The sequence below is a fragment of the Tachypleus tridentatus genome, chromosome 7 (assembly GCF_004210375.1).
Source record: "Tachypleus tridentatus isolate NWPU-2018 chromosome 7, ASM421037v1, whole genome shotgun sequence".
In the NCBI taxonomy this organism is placed as follows: domain Eukaryota; kingdom Metazoa; phylum Arthropoda; class Merostomata; order Xiphosura; family Limulidae; genus Tachypleus; species Tachypleus tridentatus.
In genome coordinates this window covers 60,345,249-60,364,354 of record NC_134831.1, presented here as the reverse complement: position 1 = coordinate 60,364,354, position 19,106 = coordinate 60,345,249, and the positions used below count along the sequence as shown (strand labels likewise).

General features: G+C 34.7%; 2 protein-coding genes across 2 annotated transcripts in view; both read left to right on the top strand.

Moving 5' to 3' along the window:
* Positions 1 to 7,877, top strand: part of LOC143255767 (calcium homeostasis modulator protein 6-like) — a 51,813-nt gene extending 43,936 nt beyond the window's left edge. Inside the window, exon 6 of the mRNA XM_076511956.1 lies at positions 7,724 to 7,877. Within this exon, the coding sequence (XP_076368071.1) occupies positions 7,724 to 7,813 (90 nt within the window). The 3' untranslated portion in view covers positions 7,814 to 7,877. The remainder of the gene's footprint in view (positions 1 to 7,723) is intronic.
* A 125-nt stretch (positions 7,878 to 8,002) lies between these two features.
* LOC143255766 (uncharacterized) overlaps positions 8,003 to 19,106 on the top strand; it is a 131,834-nt gene continuing 120,730 nt past the window's right edge. The window contains exon 1 of the mRNA XM_076511950.1: positions 8,003 to 10,751. Within this exon, the coding sequence (XP_076368065.1) occupies positions 10,728 to 10,751 (24 nt within the window). The 5' untranslated portion in view covers positions 8,003 to 10,727. The remainder of the gene's footprint in view (positions 10,752 to 19,106) is intronic.

The window sequence follows — 19,106 nt, the reverse complement described above, 5'->3', positions numbered from 1 at the left end:
ACGACTGTGAGTCTTGAGCTTAATAAAACAATTTCTAAATTTATAAAACATCACAAATTAAAAACAGGTTGTAATACATTTAATGGCTTCACCCTAGTCTGTATTTGTAAAATAAATAACTTATTTATGAATTTATTTTCCTCAATAAAACGTGAATTTCATGAAGAAAAATGAAATGAAGGTTTAATATATTATTTCATTCTCTACTTACTTTGCAGTAAACTATTTCACGGTTCATCGGTTTGGAAGAGTGTAAAAAGTAAATAAAGAAAGGCTCATATAGCAGTGGAGTTCGTTTGTTTTTGATGGTTCGTTCTTAAGAGGGTAAATTTCATTTATTGCTGCTTAACATACGTTTATTATTGTTTGATTTAATCTGCCATAGATACTTAGTATTCGAACAACAACGGATCTACCTAGCTTTCCAAACAAGTGTTTGTTCGCTTGTTTTTGAATTTCGCGCAAAGCTACACGAAGCTTATTTTGCCAGCCGTTCCTAATTTTGCAATGTAAGTTTAGAGGGAAGGCATCTAGTCATCACCGCCAACTTTTACCAACGAATAGTGGGATTGACCGTCACATTATAACGCCCTCACGGCTGAAAGAGCGAGTAAGTTTGGTGTTACGGGGATTCAAACCACCGACACTCAGATTACTAGTCGAGTGCCTTAACCACGTGGCCATGCCGGGCCTCCAAACAAGTGTAGAAACATACAATGTAACTGATATGTGACTCCCTAATTTCCCACTTGGTGTAAAATAAGATGAGACGACAGCGACAAGGAACAAAAAATATAATAAAATAAATATTTTCAGCAGTTCAACTTCGTGTAAGATTTTATTAACTCTAGCTTTCGAAAAGAACAATACGATATTTTATTTTTCAGAACCAACAATAAAAAAGACAAAATATCACAAAACATAAGATTTTGGCAAATCGATTCTTTAAAGCTCCCCAGAGACTTTTATTTTCTTGGTAAATAATGAAGGTCGCAAAAACTATGGTTAATAATACGCTTGTACATTTTGTATATATTATTTTGGAAAGTTTAAAAACAAAGATGTGTTATTCTTAATCATATACAATGTCAGTGTAGTGTGATAAAGAGAAATATTAAGATATACAAGAGTTGTCAATAGGTAGATTGATTTTACTTTTAAAAAACCCAAAAATAAAGAACCCAAGACCAGGAAATCAAAAAATGCAAACCCAACATTTTCTGGCATTCATCTGGAAGACATATGGCAGTCAAATACAAGTTGATAATAGTAACCACTTAATAGCGGCCCTATTTGAAAGCTTGTTTATTTGTTTCAGAACATTCTCGCAAATCTACACAAAGAGCTATTTTAGCAAAGACTTCTATCAATTTAAAATTAGGTACAAATACATGCGAAGAGCTTGTGTGTAGCTTTTGGTGAATTCTCTAAAACAAGCAAACTTCTTACATGAAATTCGTTTGAACAAAAAATTTAAAAAGTTCAATTCATTAAATTCGAGAGTTTATTATAAAATAGGGCGCAATAATTGTGATTTATATTATATTAAATAAAACTAACATAATAAGAACAAATCATCGCAAATATCACAAAATAAATGTTGAAGAAGGTTAACCTAGAAATAGAAGTCTCTGAATTCATTTTCGGTAAACGTGTTTTTTTCTTTACGAAGAATAGCGTGTAACAAAAAACAAATCAGAACAAGTCTTGTTAACTTGTAATTCAGATCGTTGCTTTTTCCATGATTTGAACAATAAGATTTATTATACAACTCCTTTAACAACTGGTTCTTGACAATGACCATGGTTGTTTAAACGTTTCGCAGTTTTTACCTAGCATCTATTTAGCTTCTCGTTATTTTTCAAATCTACAGTCAGTAGTCAATCTTGCAGAAATTACACGATGTTTTAGTTATCGTGTTATATTCGGCAAACAATAAAAGCACTAAATGTCTAAAATACAGTCAAAAGAGAACTTCAAAGCCGAAACAGTGGTAAAGACAAGATGCTCATTGTAAATATTTTGATTGTCTTAGATCGTTGAATGATTGGCATACTGAAGAGACCTCAATCAATATAAGTCATGGGAACTATATGAGGAACATTTAGAGTTGCTTACGTGAAGTGCGCAGAATGCGCTAGATCTCTCAAATATTTTACACAGTTTTTACAGCTCAAATCAAGGTGAACATGAAAAGTTCTTGAGAATGAGTGTCTTCGATTTGGAAAGACTTTTCATAAAAGTAAAACAAAATTTTGAGAGTTTCATTATGTTTCTTTCTTGCAAGATCTCGAACTCTAAACTCTTAGACATGAGACATTAACCTGTGAGTTTTATCTTGTTCAAAGTTGATACTGAAATTTACATCAATCTAATTGTGTTTGGTAAAGCAAGAGATCAAACCCTAAATTTACAAGTATGTAAAGTGGCCACCAAAATGTGGCGCTTGTTTCTTTAAAGTTACGTTATATTGTTACATACATCTTTTCAGGAGTTGCGGTTAACAGTTTTTCAGTAATGTACAATTATTGACTTTAATTTATGTTAATGGCAAAAACTCTCATTTGAAACAAGATCCAAATAAACCACTGAGAAATAATAGCAAAATAGTTTGGTTTGTTTGCATTTAGGCATAAAGCTATTCAATGAACTATCTGTGTTCTGCCCATCACAGTTATCGGAACCAGGTTTCTCGTGTCTCAAACCCGCAGATATACTGCTGTGCCTCTGGAAGGCAATAGCGAAAGAACCATAAGAAACTATCACCAAATTAATCGCGTGCTAGTCAAGGGTCACCAGAAAAAAAGTATAAAAGTTTCATATGTTTCTAAAATAAAAGGAAGAGTCATTTATGAATAAACATAAGATTATCCATAAATTTTATCTCAATGTTCAATTTAAAGATAAAAATATTTATTTATGTGTTTGTTATAGAATTTTGGTGGAAAGCTACACAAAGAAAAACCAGTAAATATTCATCCTTCACTTTAAAATATGGAAGTAGAGAAAAGGATGTTTGTGAACAACACCTTCCGCCAAATCTTGGGTTACTCTTATCTAACCAACTAACAAGACTTGATTATCATTCTTATCGTGTTCACTAAGTGCAGAGGGCAATTTTACGACAATGGAATACCAGTGCTAAGTTCTCTAATCCGTCGTCTGAGTACATCAAATACAAGACCACGTCTGGTCAAGGTATTAAGTTACAAGGCTTGTTTTGATTGAGTGGAGCTAAAAATATTAAGTCAGTTTCATATTATGGACTCGAATATATACGGGAAAGTTCGTAACGGTCAGCAGCATTGAAAGCATCAGTACGTTTTCGTTATTTATAAAGTGAAATGATGCTAAAGGTATAATTATGCGTCACAGCTCTTTGCGAGAAACCTTCGTATAATAACATTTTAAAATGATGTTGTGCGATTTTCTTCATACCTACTTCGATTGGATGCTCATTTCTGTTTCTGTTGATAGAGTGTTGGAAGAAAGGATATGCTTGTTTAATCCCTACTTTGGGATCTGGACATCATTGAACATGTTTGCTGTGCGTGGCAACCTGTATGACAGAAGATGGTTGCAGCTGAGACTCATCAAACGGTTGAAAAGGCGAGTATGAGCAACACTTATCACATCAATCAGTAAGTGAAAATAAACACTACAAGTGTTTGTTTGTAATTATGCAGAGAATGCAAAAAGGACTAACTGTTCTTTGCCAATCACGGATATCGAAACCCACATTCTAGCGGTGCAAGCGCCGCAGACTTATCGCTGTGCCACTGGGGAGCTGTCACAAGTGGAAACAAGAGGTTACAGAAAGTTGAGATAATATTTAGCGTTTTCAAGGTGACAATGATGTAATAATTCCAATAGTGTCCTTCCTGCGTAATTGATGAGTAAAAAATGGACGTAAAGGAATCCGAATATCCTAGCCAAATTGAAAGTAGTACAGGGTACAATGAGAAACGTTATATGGATTCAGGTGGTAAGCTTAACTAACAGTAACACTGACGGTGCACTGCAAGTACCACTACCAGCTTACGGTAACATCTATTATTGTGTTGGTTAACAACTCAGTTTATTTGTTTGCTACTAAATCTTATTAAGTTAGCTTTAGAATATAAACATGATATTACCGATATTCTACTTTATTAAAGAAGGTTTTTTCTTAAAGAAGAAGAAATGGTCACGTGTTTAGCAGCCTCAAAACAGTACAACTTGTTATTGTTTTTATTATTATTGGCCCGGCATGGTCAGTTGGTTAAGGCACTCGACTCGTCATCTGAGCGTCGGGGGTTCAAATTCCCGTCATACCAAACATGCTCGCCCTTTCAGCCATGGGGGCGTTATAATATTACGGTTAATCTCATTATTCGTTGGTAAAAGAGTAGCCCAAGAGTTGGCGGTGGGTGATGATGACTAGTTTCCTTCCCTCTTGTCTTACACTGCTAAATTAAGAACGGTTAGCGCAAATAGCCCTCTTGCAGCTTTTCACGTAATCCAAAACAAACAATTGTTGCTATTAAGATCAAGATGACACTCTTGTATGTTTTCACAAGGATGTATTTTAGAAATAATGCCAACGTTTCATGGTACACAAAAAATGTTTGAAATCTTACTGTTTAGATATATTTATTTATTGTCTACAATTTTATTTTACATATTTATTGTGTACCATGATTTCTCAACTACATATTTGTGAGTATAACTTGTTGTCGATCATTACTATTTGTAAATGTTCGACCGCTTTGAAAAAAATCCATCATTGATCTTAAATGAAATGTGCTCACTGTGAGCCAGAAGTGAACATATTGTCAACATAATGTTAGCTACTTGACCAGTCTCTGTATGGTGTCTCTTTGTTGGCTTCCATGGTGTCTGGGATCCAGAGGGCAGCGAGGTTTATAATACTCTTACGACTGTGTACGATAAAAGGACTGTTAACATTTTTTGCCACGAGACTTGACTAAAAATCTTTTGTCATGAGACCTTAGTAGTCAAAGAATCTAAGCCCGAGATCAATGAACTCTTTCAGGATTCCAAGCTTTGTGGAACATCAACTCTCAGGCCTCAATATTTCTCCTTCAATTCCACTGCCTTTACTGGATTTCCATAAACTTTCCTTGTTTCCATTCATTCACAAGCGATGTACTTTCAGATCGTTTTGAGCAAGAATAGTAGGAGTCAGTGTCATCTAATTCATGTGTCACATTATAAAGTGGAGAAGACACAAATGGCTTTTCTATACTGGTCTTTCAGAATCTGATACTCTTATAATGAGGCTGTCAGTGCCGGGACTGGTTGTTATATCCATACAGTTTTAACTATTAAGCACAAGGCGTCCACGCATTTCCCATTTTATTCATAACTATGTTGGGCTCTTGTCTGCCAACATGCCTGTTAGGCTCGTTTAAAAAATTGGTGAATCCTTTGCAAATATCCCATAATTTCCAAACTTGTTGCTTTGGGACTGCTAGAGCCCAGGCCTCAAGAATCAGCCAGCAGCCGTAGAGTGACGAGTGAATTAAATTCCTTATTAAACTATCTTCTTCATTCAGTTCTAAACTGTTTAAAACAAAATGCAAAACGTAAGTGGGAGACATTCTTTCATCTTTTTACCTCTTTAAATGTCTAACCGGTTGGAAGTAGACCCGGAAAGGCCAGATAGTTAAGACGCGAGACTCGTAATCTGAGGGTCATAAGCTCGAATCCCAGTCACACCAAACATGCTTGCCCTTTCAGTTGTGGAAGCGTTATAATGTTACGGTCAATTCCACTATTCGTTGGTAAAAGAGTAGCCCAATATTGGCGGTGGGTGGTGATGACTAGTTGCCTTCCCTCTGGTCTTACACTGCTAAATTAAGAATAGACCTCGTGTAGCTTTGCGTGAAATTCCAAACAAACCAAATGAAAAACACAATGAAAATGAATCTGCAGCTCATGACATATGTTTACTTCCAAAGACTTGAAAGAGAATAACCATGATAGTTAATGTCTTCATATGTTTAATCTTTAACTACTTTATGTATATTTGGAATTAAAGTCAGCTAACTCTCAAGAATGGGTCTCAGAAACTTAGTTTGTATCGCAACAGAGACTGTAGCATTAAGCGGACACAGATTAAGCAGATACACAGATGCATTGATAAAAATGCAGAATGTAAATGACTATGAATGTAAAAATATATATATTTGCAGTAGTCCTTTCACATATTCGATAAGGCTTAGCATGATCTGGTGATTAGGGTGCTAGACTCGTAATCTGAGAGTCGTTGGTTCGAATCCTCCAATACGCTCTTCCCAATGTAAAAATTCTTGACTACATGAACGACTACCAAAAAACTATATCGGATTACGGTCGAATGAAAAATATCGTTTATTTATTCAACAAAAGTCAGCCTAAAGCTGCCTTGGGAAACCTTATATTAGATAAAGGCCAGGATCAACAGGGTCGGTGTCGTGTGTACAACACCATAGATATAATATGCATTCCGCCACTATATGAAGCCTAGACTTATTCTTGCAATTTGCTCTTGTACAAAATTACCAGTGATAGATATAATTCTCTTAAACTGGTATACTTCAATGATAAGAGGTAATTCGAATGGTTGATTAGGCTTCACATTTATCTTCCTGATAGACGTTTTAAGAATTATCGAGTGGTCCACGTGTCTATAAAAGTCACAGCGAGTATGGGAAAGAAAGATTTTATTATTGTACGAACCAAATAAAATAAGCTTCACTCACTCTTCAACTTCTTAGAACGAAATTACCTTAAACTGTTAAATTGTTTTAGCTGTGGGGTTTTGAAATAAGACTAATTTTAAAATATTGTTCCACTTTTTGCATTTATTTAATTGTTTTTTACAAAAACAACTAGTCAAGAAATAAAACTATAGCTAAAAGGAATCATAATTCAGAAAAATTCACATCTGTACATATGTGAGTATAAAACAGAAGAAAAACCAAGGCAGAAAGATATTGTGCAACATCTTACTATTAAAATGATCCAGATGTGATGTGAAGCCAGTTGTTGATGATTAAGGGCCTAGCTCTATAAACCGCCTATTATAACTCTTCTGTTCTCGAACAAAAACCGAGAATATGCTTTTAATGCGTGTTTTAAGGATGAAGGCGTCAGAAGAATGGCAGGAAAAAACATACATTCGACAAGGATGTTGATAATTTCCAATAGATGTGTGTTTGTTTTTCACGTAAAGCTACAAAAGGATATCTGCGCTAGCCTTGAACACCTGACAATGTTGAACCTAAAGATGACATACTATATCATTTTAATATCCACTCCCTGTTATAGTAGCATACTTATTATTATGTTTTTGCCTCCCAGTGGCTCAGCGGTATGTCTGGGGTCTTACAACGCTAAAATCCGGGTTTCGATACCCGTGGTGGGTAGAGCACAGATAGCCCATTGTGTAGCTTTGTGCTTAATTCAAAACAACAGCAACAATTATCATGTTTTATACCAGTCTGGATTATTATTTCTGCAGGAACATAGTATACTGTTCTATCTTTCAATGTATGATATAAACAATGTTATCAAGATAGGTTTATCATTCTGGATGTTCACCACATCATCTTAAGCATAGCCTATTCTATGATGACAGCTTACAATTCTTATGTGTAATAGATAAGAAAGTGAACAATTTTGAAATAAGATCAAGAAAAACATTAAAGTTACCAACTCTTCTTTTCTGTTTTTACAGGTGGATCCAAATCTGGCAACTTCGCTGGTTCAGCCGTGGCTCACTGGGATTCTGTACTTGTTCATTGAATCCCTTCTATGGCTCCTTTGATCACACGGAGGTTGAGCAGTACAGCCAGCAAGCCGTTTACGTTGTTTCAATTCCTTGACAGTTGTAGAATTACTTAATCATAATTCACTTAACTTTCCACGATATTGGCCTCTTTATCACCACAATCTCTAATAGTTCAGTTTTAATTTTTCGGTAATAATTTAAATCTTGTGGTAAACTACCTTATCTGTACTATACAACTTTACAAATGTAAATATTTGGTATTTACATTGTTTAACAAAACTCCTATAAAATATATTTTCTCGGTTGCATTACTTTGCTAATTGTCAGGAATCAAAAATATATATGTGTTAGACACGTTCTCCATTAAAACGGAACAACTTACGCAGTAGAGGATTAAGGACAAGAACTAGTAATGAAACAATTTCCAAAGCCAGTTAAGGCATATCCCCGTACGAAGTGTGAATACCTTGGTTATAAAATTTGGAATATCTTCTGACGTCGTTAACAAGATAGTAGCAAAAAAAAAATTCATATCACACCTCAAAATGAACAGTTGTTTCTATGTGAAGGGTAGCTGACGAAAATGGATTTGTTTGATTGGTTATTGGTAAGCGCAATAGGCTATCTGTGTTGTGTCAATGACGGGTATCAAAACCCCGTTTTTATCGTTATAAGCCTTCAGACTTACCTTTGAGTAACGTGGAATCACGAAAATTGGATAACAACAGCTTCATTTGACCACACGCTTGTCCAGCTTTCAAATTCCAACATACGATTTTAATATATATTTGAGCTTTTAAAGCTGACTTACACGTACAGTGGGAACTCTTTAGACAAGTTGTTAGGATGTGTGACCTCACCATCCTTCACAGAACCTTGTTAGCATAGAACTATGCTGCAGAGAAATTGTTTGTATTCATGGCCAGGAGACCAAACACAACTGACTGATAAAGGAAGCAGTTTCAAGGGTTCTTATAATGTCCAATATACGGGTACAGTTGCTCAGTGTAATGAATAATAATACTTTTTACGAAACTCTTATTAATTTTATTCAAAAAATTTAAATCACCTAATGGAAAAAAAGAAATAGGTGAGCTATTTTACTTTCAAATGAATACGACTTACCAGTAAAAACGGAAACTTAAAAATATTAGGCACTTGAAGAACTTATTACTCATGAAATTATTTATTTTGGAAGATTTGTTTGTTTGTTTTGATTTTCGCGCAAAGCTACCCAAGGACTATCTGCGCTAGCCGTCCCTAATTTTACAGTGTAAGATGAGAGGGAAGGCAGCTAGTCATCATCATCCACCGCCAACTCTTGGGCTACTCTTTTACCAACGAATAGTAGGACTGACCGTCACATTATAACGCCCCCACACTAAAATGGCGGACATGTTTGGTGCGACGGGGATTCGAACCTGCGACCCTCAGATTGCTAGTCGAACGCTTTAATCCACCTGGCCATGCTATGAAAAACATTTGAAAGTATTAAGGTATGTAACTCTACATTTTCAGCAATAAGGCTTAACAGGATTGAAAAAAAAAATCATTTTATATAATTTTGAAATAAAGAGATTGCTGCGTGTATTATAAATAGTATATTTTATAACATTCTGATCATTAATCACATATGAAATATTACTCTCTTTTACCTAAGAAGACTGTATTTCCCAACTTCAAGTTGTATAGAAATGTTAACCTTTGAAAAATAGAACGTTAGTTATATCGTTTGCTTGTAAACTAAAGTTAAAAGAAAACTATTGCTTAAATTGGTCGGTATGCCTTATTAAAATCATTTTCGTCAAGAACAGAAAGAAATGGAATTAAAAGTTTTCCCATTTTATAAATGCCCAAAAAATAAATTTGTACAAGATAAAATAAAACTTGTTGTGGGACGTTATACTGAAGCCACTTTTGGGCTATCTACTGTGTCCACCGAAAGGAGACGAACCGGTCATTTTGGAGCTGTGAATTCAAAGATTTACCTCTGTCCTATCTGGAAAAAAAAACAACAAAAAACAAGACCCAGTTCTATTAAAATAAAGCTTGTTTTAACTTATAAATTTTGTGAAAACTTTCTAGGTTATTACTTAAAAGATTCGTGTTTAAATTCAGAAATCATTAATTATAGATTCTGTTCAGCTACAAGTATGAAATATTTTTAAAACTCGACGTCTGCTAACATAGCATCAAATATATTTTCATTAAAAATTTGAATTAACACAATATAAATTACACAGCTAATTCTGTTGAAAAATCTGCATTCGCCTTTATGCTTTTTAACAGCACAAATGCCTGTAACTGAAGAAACTTGACTAAATGTAAAAGAGTAAATTAGCTGTATCCTAAAGGAGATATTTTAAGAACTTAAGAGTCTGTGTTTGACGCTAAAATCAATTTAGCGATGGCCCCTTGATATAGTGCCAAAACAGAATATTTGTAGGTACTCACGCCCCCTATTTGATATCACGGCTGTAGCATTAGGCTGTGGTGTCTCACGGGAAAAGTACGTTGCCATGGCGATCTTGATGTAAAGCTTCGACCTCTAGCGTAAAGTGCACTGGATGTTGAATCGTAGTCGAGAGCGTTTATGTCGTGACTGTGACCGTGTTGAGAGACATTCTACTATGAATTACTTACATTAAAAACTTACTGTCTTCTGTGGTGGTGGTAGTGCTGAGAACTTAAATGTATCACTGCCCTTAGATCATAGTGTTTTATACAGCATTGCCAGTGGTACCAACACAAGTACTTATAGTGTTATTAGGTACCGTTACCCAGTGATGGCAGATCATCAGTACATTATTAGGCTTAGGCTGTCGGTCGCCCACAACCTAATCACCGTCATGGCTGGCTCCGTGTGAAGTGGTAGCGAGTGCTCACGAAAGGGGAGCAAGGTAGGGGTATCCGACGGTCATGATTTTGCACTTGGCTGGCCTGGCTTCCCATGATAACGGGGTTGGTTACTAAGGTATGTTTTTATTTTTGTATGATATTATAATATAAAACAAGAACTCAAAACTTTAAGTTATTCAGACTAGTTAAGCGTTAGAATTTATATTGAGGTAGGATGAAAAAACACGTAACATTATTTATGTGTTTTATAGCCACAAACATATTACAAAATATGTATCATACGTGACCGCTCAATAAAAAATTGCTATGGCGTTGGCACCATGTTTATTAGATAAACTAAATGCAAACAACCAATGAATTCTTTTGTTCACTCACGTGACTTGACAGTTGAATGTCGGTTACGATGAATTTTAAAGTAGTTATATAAACAGCCTTTAGCACATAAATAGAAAATACACCAGAACTTACTCGTGACTAACACAAAATCTGATATTTAAACATAAATTGTATTTTTTATTCATGTCAAGTGGCTGAAATAGGTAAAACACACATTCAAGAATAGCCAAATAGTTTGAAATACCAACGGATAAATAACAGTATAATTTTTTAATTTGAATAGTCAAAGAATGATATAAATAAAAAAATTAACAAATAAATTTACGACTAATGAAGGAGCTTTTCATAAATAATGGAATATATTTCATGTAAAAACTGAAAGTTCTTTATATTTTTTTAAAATGATCATAAACATTCATTTCAGAGGAACGACTAGATCTAATAAATCAATTCAGGGTGTTGGTGGTAGAATAGATTTGGGAAAATAATAGTATTCTTCCCAAGATGGCGGTTCGATATAGCCGTAGGTTTGAAATCAAGCAGTCTTGCGCCGAGCGCCTGCTTGCTTGACTCGAAATTTCCTGGGTCGCAAGATGTAAGCGTGTGCGAGCTTTGAGGAATCGATTTCGAACGTTAGACGAAGCCACTGTACCATCACAGGTAGAGAATGGCAAGAATATATGTATCATTAGTGTCGAGAAGGGGTATAGATTTCTAACAGCTTGAGTGAAAAATCGTTTTTTTTAAATACATATTTCAATATAGAAAAATAAATAATGTTTTGACGTTTATTTGTAGAAATGACTGTTTTTTGAGATATTCAACAATCACTATTATTAAGATATTTTAAAACAAATTCATATTTAAATTAGAAACGAATAAAACGCCAACGATGGTTATTATTTATCTAATACTATGCCAAAAACGAGGCATGTTTGGTGTTGGAGCCTTAGCCCCCGGCAGTGTCAGTAGCTTATATATATATTAACAAATTTGACTGATATATGTTGACTTTAAAATCAACCAGTTTCATAATGGCTATAACGGATGGATGAATGTTTGTCATAATGTTTTTATTATAATTATGTAAGTTATCACAGAAACATCTTACTTGAAACCATTTATAAAAATATTAGAAATGCGTTAAAAATAAGTACCTTATATTAGCAAATAAAGATAGATGTGGCATAGGTTTTTATATTATGTTTAATATTTAAGGACTTTGCCATAGACGGGTGATAGAGTACTGAGTGAAATAAAAATATTTGAACGTTACTTTTGGTTGAGCAAAACAGTCATTATTTGACGATTCATGGATGTTTTTATTAATCACTGTTATGTTACAAATTGCGACATTTAGATAATGCACGAATATCGATATTCGCATTCGCTGTATAAATCTTATTACAGTATTGGAGTTCCTTTTGTATGTTTACGTGGTGGCATATTTCAGAAATTTATTTATAGTAATTGAACGTATTTATTTTTGACTTTGGTTTTTTATCCAAACTAGTTTTAATATTTATCTTTCTCCTTTAATGAGCACTTACTTGTACTAAATTAAAGAGTTGCCATTCTCCTGTAACGCAATATCTCTTTAACATGCACTGTAATGATGACTTCGTTTGCCTAATTACTTGCAAGATGTCCTCTGTCATTCCCGGAAACGATGAATAGCGTTTGTTCAGTCTTTCCCTGTTATTAAATCTTAAAGTAGAAGCTGACAACCTCAGCAAGAAATGAAGGGCAACGCCCTTTCACTGCTGTAGAGACGGAGATTGTTGCGAGACTGTTAAAACGGAACAGTTCACGGGATCCACTGTACTGAAACACCATCTAGAAATTACAAAAGCAAGGAGAAAATAAAACAAATATTCGATCTCTCATAACTTCGTGGTAAAGTTGTTTTTAAATTTGATGTCAAAAAAATAACTATGTATGATATATACATTGCTGGCCAAACTATTAAGGCCAATGAACATAGAGAAAAAATACGCATTCTGTGTTGTTAGACTAAACCACTTATTTGAGTAGAGCTTCGAAAAAGAGAGAAAATGTGAACACTATGAAATTAGCTTAAATACTAGCTGGTCAAAAGATTAATACCATGCCAAAAAGAAGTCCTAAACAGGGTAGGGAATACCCAACATAAGGTCTCAGTAGTAAGTTACACAGCCGGCATTGCGAATAACTGCGAACATTTGCTTTGGCATGGTTGATATAAGCATTGCAGAAGACTGGCTGGAATGTTATTCCAAGTGGTGAAGATGGCTTCACGAAGATCATGCACTGTTTGGAATTGACGTCCATTTATATAGATTTCCCTTGCCATCTACCCCCTCACATTTTCAATGGGGTTCAGTTCGGGCAAACACGCTGTATGGTCCAAAAGAATCACGTTATTCGCCATGAAAAAGTCCTTTGTTTTGCGAGCATTATGGTTTGCAGCGTTGTCCTGCTGATAGATCCAGTCATTTAGACACAAGCGAGGGTCTTCAGCCAATAAGGATGCGCTCTCCAACATGCCAATGTAGCCAGCTGCTGTTTGACGCCCCTGTATAACCTGAAGCTTCATTGTTCCATGGAAGGAGAAAGCACCCCAGATCATGATGGAACCTCCTCCACTGCGTCGTGTAGCAAATGTCTCCGGTGGGATATCCTTATCGTGCCAGTTACGTTGGAAGTCATCTGGACCATCCAGGTTAAATGTTTTTTCATCAGAGAAAAAAACCTTCTTCCACTTTTCTACGTCCCATGTTTGGTGCTTCTCAGCAAAGTTTAACCGAACTGTTTCGTGGTGTGGAAGGAGGTGTGGCCTTTCAAGACATTTACTGTTTTAAAGCCTTTCTCTCGTAGATGCCGTCTTATTGTTCTTGAGTTGCTTTCTGCGTCCGTAAGGGCCTAAATCTGGTTCGACGATCGGCTGGGATCTTGCCGGACAACCCGTCGAATCCTCCTGCTCAACGCCGGCGAAAATGTCTTGGGCCGACCAGTTGAAAATCTCGTTCCGTATCCCTCAGGGTCTTTTAAGAAATTTCCAACAGCAGTTTTACTACGCCCAATCTCATCAGCGATGGCACGTTGAGAGAGACCTTACTTTTGCAGCTCGACAATTCTGCCACGTTCAAAATCTGTCAACGTTTTAGCCTTTGCCATGTTTTTACCCAATGTAACACAGGAGTTGTCAGTGGGAGATGTTGACGACGTTAATGCTTGAACACAAATGACTAAATGTCATTACGTGTTTACCGATTAACGCTTTGTTTCAGTATGGTCTTAAACTTTTGACCAGCTGGTATTTAGGCTAATTTCATAGTATTCACATTTTCCCTATTAAATGCTAAAAACGTTTTTTTTTATTTTCCCTTTTCTTAATTTCATTTTTCGAAGCTCTACTCAAATAATTGGTTGAGTCTAACAACGCAAAATGCATATTTTTTCTTTATGTTCATTGACCTTAAGATTTTGGCCAGCAACGTATATAGGTAGGGAGAGGTTTACAGCTGTGCAAAAGTCTCAGACACTTTTCTACTGCAGTGGATCAAGAAGCTAAAACTTTGTCTTTAATGAAAATACACCTATGTTAAATATAAACTAATAGCGAGTATTTCTGCCCTTTACCTTCAAAACCATCGTTATTCTAGGTAATTTCAAATAATTTTATGAACCCCTTTATAATTGTATTCCACGCTTCTTCCACAGCTCTTCAAAGATACTCTAATTTGCTGAGATTATTTTTTACTTTTGATTTTGTCCTAACAGTCATATATAGGTTCGATGATTTTGAGATCTTGTCTTGGGGGAGATCATTTTACACTTCGAAAGACTCCAATTTTCTCTTTCTTTCGTACCTTCGGTGATAACATAATGGATTAAAATTTATTCGTATATTACTATAATCAATATATCCTTCATTTACAGCTATTGTTTAACACTACATAAGGATATGTATCGTTAATCATGAATTAAATTACCTCCATACTTAACTGTTAGCTTCCAGCAGCAAGGGTATTTATAAGTTTCGGTTGATCTTCGTCTCATATTATTGTCTTTGACTAGATCCAAATAACTAAAGCTTTGACTCGTCTGTCAAAAATACCTTTGACCATTGTTATATAATCCAGTTTATGTGTTATTGTGCATATTTCAGCCTTTTAGTCTTTATCCACTTTCTAAACTGAGGTCTTCTTTTTGCAACACATCATTTAAGGCCTGATTTTAAAAGTGATCTTCTTACTGTAAATGGATGATGACAAGACCTGACCCTTCTATCACTTCTGTTATCAGTTTAATGTGTGCCCTCTTTTTATTCCGTAATAATATTATCTTCAAATATTGCTCATCCTTCTTAGACAACATTTTGGGTTTTGATTTGTCAGTTGCAGGTGATTTTCTTTATACTTGATTATGCTTTGGATACCACACTTTATACAGAAACACAATTCTGTGGCTGTCATCTACTGCAGTTTTGGCCTCTGTTTGAAGTTAATAATTAACCCTGATATATCTGTATTTTGCAGTACAAAAACTAGTATTTTAGCTTCATTGGTGTGTACAAAACACCTGGCAATAAATCATCAGTTAGATTCGATTGATAAATTTAATGGAGAAATTACTACACTACTTCATATTGGCTGCTTTACTTTGAGTTGTTGTAGACACAAGTTTTTGAAGATTCTGAACAATGTGACTTTATTTTATCACCCTAAGTAAGCTGTATTAATAAAGGTCGAAGTTGTTTTAATAGTATAAAAGACTAATAGAAACCGAGTAAATTGTTGGTGCTCATAAAAAATATGTATTGTAACTCCTGAATGCGTGTAAGACGTTTGCACAGCGGTTTATTTAATATATACAGAGAGAATAATGAATATTGAATTTTACATGGGCACTAATACACTCATCATGAATATTATATTGCCAAAACGTTTGAATAAGTTGTATAGAAAATCTGTCTGACATAATAGCTTTTTTCTAATTTACACTACTGCAAGAAGAAAAAAAAACCTTATACTTTATTACCCATTTGTTTCATTCAAATTGCCAAGTGTGTTTTTTTTATAACGGAAATGCCAAGCAGAAAAGACACTTCTACAGGGGTTGTCTTCCTTGGAATGAACATCTAAACAACAAGGTAGCCGGCAAATCATTTTGAATTTCTTGTAAAAAGCTAAAATTGAGATAGCAAAAGTTATACCATACGTCATAGAAATATTTAGCAGTATACTGAATTTTTTTTATGATTTATCACAAAATCATCAGAGAATTTAATGTTATCTCTCAGATAGCTTAATGGTATAAACTGCTCTGTTATGCATCTTTCCACAGAAAAGTGCTTGATATTTTTGATAGAAAGGTACATTTCGTAAATTTGATTATCGAAACATGAAATAATAGCCAAGTGTAGAGGTACCAACATAATCGTGCAAACGTTTAACGTATTTTATGAGAGATAAGGAACCCGCTTAATATAAAAAGCATCAATTTTAAAAAGGTCTGTTGAGACAGAGCAGTGAAGTGTAGAAAATGAATGATCCAAAAAATTGTTTAAAAAAAGTGACGGTGTTTTCCCAGTTTCAGATTTCTCATTCCATTGAAAATTCAGAAAAAAAATTATTGTAGATCCGTTTCAGTAGATTACAGAATAATGTAGTAGTTTTATTGTTTTTATGTATTCACCCTCTTCATTTTTGGAAGAAGAAGGAAAATATTTCAAAAGAATAATCTTAAACTACAGAAGGTTAAAAGTTGTAATAAAGCCATATAGAATAGGATAAACAAAAATAGAAACCAAATTTATAAGAATTGTAATATAGTTAATCAATATGAGAACAACCCCCATGTTCAATCGAAAATCAAGATGCAAGGTTCTACAGTATATATATCAAAGCTATTAAATACATGCCCTCAGTAGTAAAGAAAATATCTTAACAAACTAAGTAAATGGGGAGAGTTTGATTTGATTATTTCAACTACATAATAAGATTGCAAATAGAATCATAAAGTCTTAAACATTTTTCTTTCCAATACAAATAATAAACTAGATATTAAAACAAAATGTCTGAATTATTTTACAGTTTGCAAATTCCTTGATGTTGTCGAAATGACTAGAAACGACCACATGTATATCACACATTCCTTTAATGAATCACTTTCGTTTGTTTTCATTTTATGAATCATAAATCCTGAATATTTTACATCTGTTCGTACTGTTTATTACAATTCGATCCCTGCGGTTGGCGCAAAAAAAGACAACCCTTTTTCACCTTTGCACTTGAATAGATAAGAAAAGAAAAGAGTACCATATATTTAACTATTATCCTCTAAAAAGATATATGCATAGATGTAATTGTTCTTGACAAGTAAGTGTCATATAAAGTTGTTAATGATTAAAATTAACTTTAATAACCATTGATTCAGGTTTCCATATAGTTATTAAACAGACATGATTCTACAAAAGCCGCGAGCATTTGGAAAAACAACATAATTTGAACAAACTACACTTTTCATAAGTGGCCCGGCATGGCCAAGCGTGTTAAGGCGTGCGACTCTTAATCTGAGGGTCGCGGGTTCGTATTCCTGTCGCTCTAAAACATGCCTACCCTTTCAGCCGTGGGGGCGTTATAACGTGACGGTCAATCCCATTATTCGTTGGTAAAAGAGTAGCCCAAGAGTTGGCGGTGGGTGGTGATGACTAGCTGCCTTCCCTCTAGTCTTACACTGCTAAATTAGGAACAGCTAGCACAGGTAGCCCTCGAGTAGCTTTGTGCGAAATTCACAAACAAACAAACTTTTCATAAGACGTTAATATTAGGTTAATTATATTTTTAGACACTACATACTGTATCTAGCCCCTTAAGGATTTTAGGAATTACAAGAGTGAATAATGACATTATTCCAACCACAGTATATTCGCCATATACATTGCCGACTCTGCATTTCGCTTGATTCGGAGCTCTTCCGGGCGGCTGGGATAAAACAAATACAAATAAGCTGTTTTATACAATAACAATTTTTACGGTGTGAACTCTTTTTATAATGTGGTTAAGTATGATTATAACTAATTACACTTGCCATAAATTTGTTACATTCCAGTGGACGCTTCTTTGGCAATGAATATGACAAATACACTGCGGTTAGAATACTACTGTCATACACACTTCCAGTTATTCAAAATTACTAAGGGCCAAGACAAAGAATGCAGTGTTTAAAAATATAATCAAGCTAACACTAATGTCTCATGACAAGCGTAATTAATTATAATCGTGTTTCTTCATCTTGTAAAAGGCGTTTATACCAGAACAATTATCATTGGAAGTTGAAGACGTAATGAACATCGTTTTCTTGTCATACAACGTCAAATACTATATATAGTTACAACAAAAAAAAAAAAACCTTTACGCTCCAGATAAGAGAACTTTTATTTTAAGCGAATTTAGGCTCAGAACGTTTTAGTGATTTTATATATTCGATATTATTTGTTGTACTGGTTACTGTAATAAACACTGAAATGATTTCACATTCTTAGCGTATCTCTTTCAGATACTTTCTTCTCTCATGCTTTCTAAATTTATACGTACAATAACATTTCGACAGGTAAACATCTTTTGTTCTCATAAGTATTTTCATCTCTAGTTAATATTTGCCAATTTTGTAGACAGATTTGACCCGGTTTTCGCAACTAAGCAGGATATTACGCAAGTGATGGGATATGTTATTGCAAATTCTTTCTAATCTTCGCCTTTTATATTACAGCTTTGTATATTTATTTGTTCATTTCAGAAAAATAAAATTCATAAAATGTATTTTACTAATATGTAGATACCATATGCAGTAAACACTTCCGGAGTTCTCACGAGAAGATTCGTAGAACCATGTGCTTATCAGAGAGGGGAGGGGAAGTAGCGCCTCCAACATCTAATGCATCGTTAATCGATGAGCGACGACCATTTCTGGTTTCTATGGATACGTACTTTACATTTGGTAGAAACTTGGCAAGGTTGTCTTGGTTGCTAGGAGACGTTGCTCTGTATCTGAATGAAGTTGAACTGTGTGGTGGGCGTTAATGGCGACATTCCACACATATAGCAGCTGATTTCACCTTCACGACTATACATACAAAATTAGTAACGGT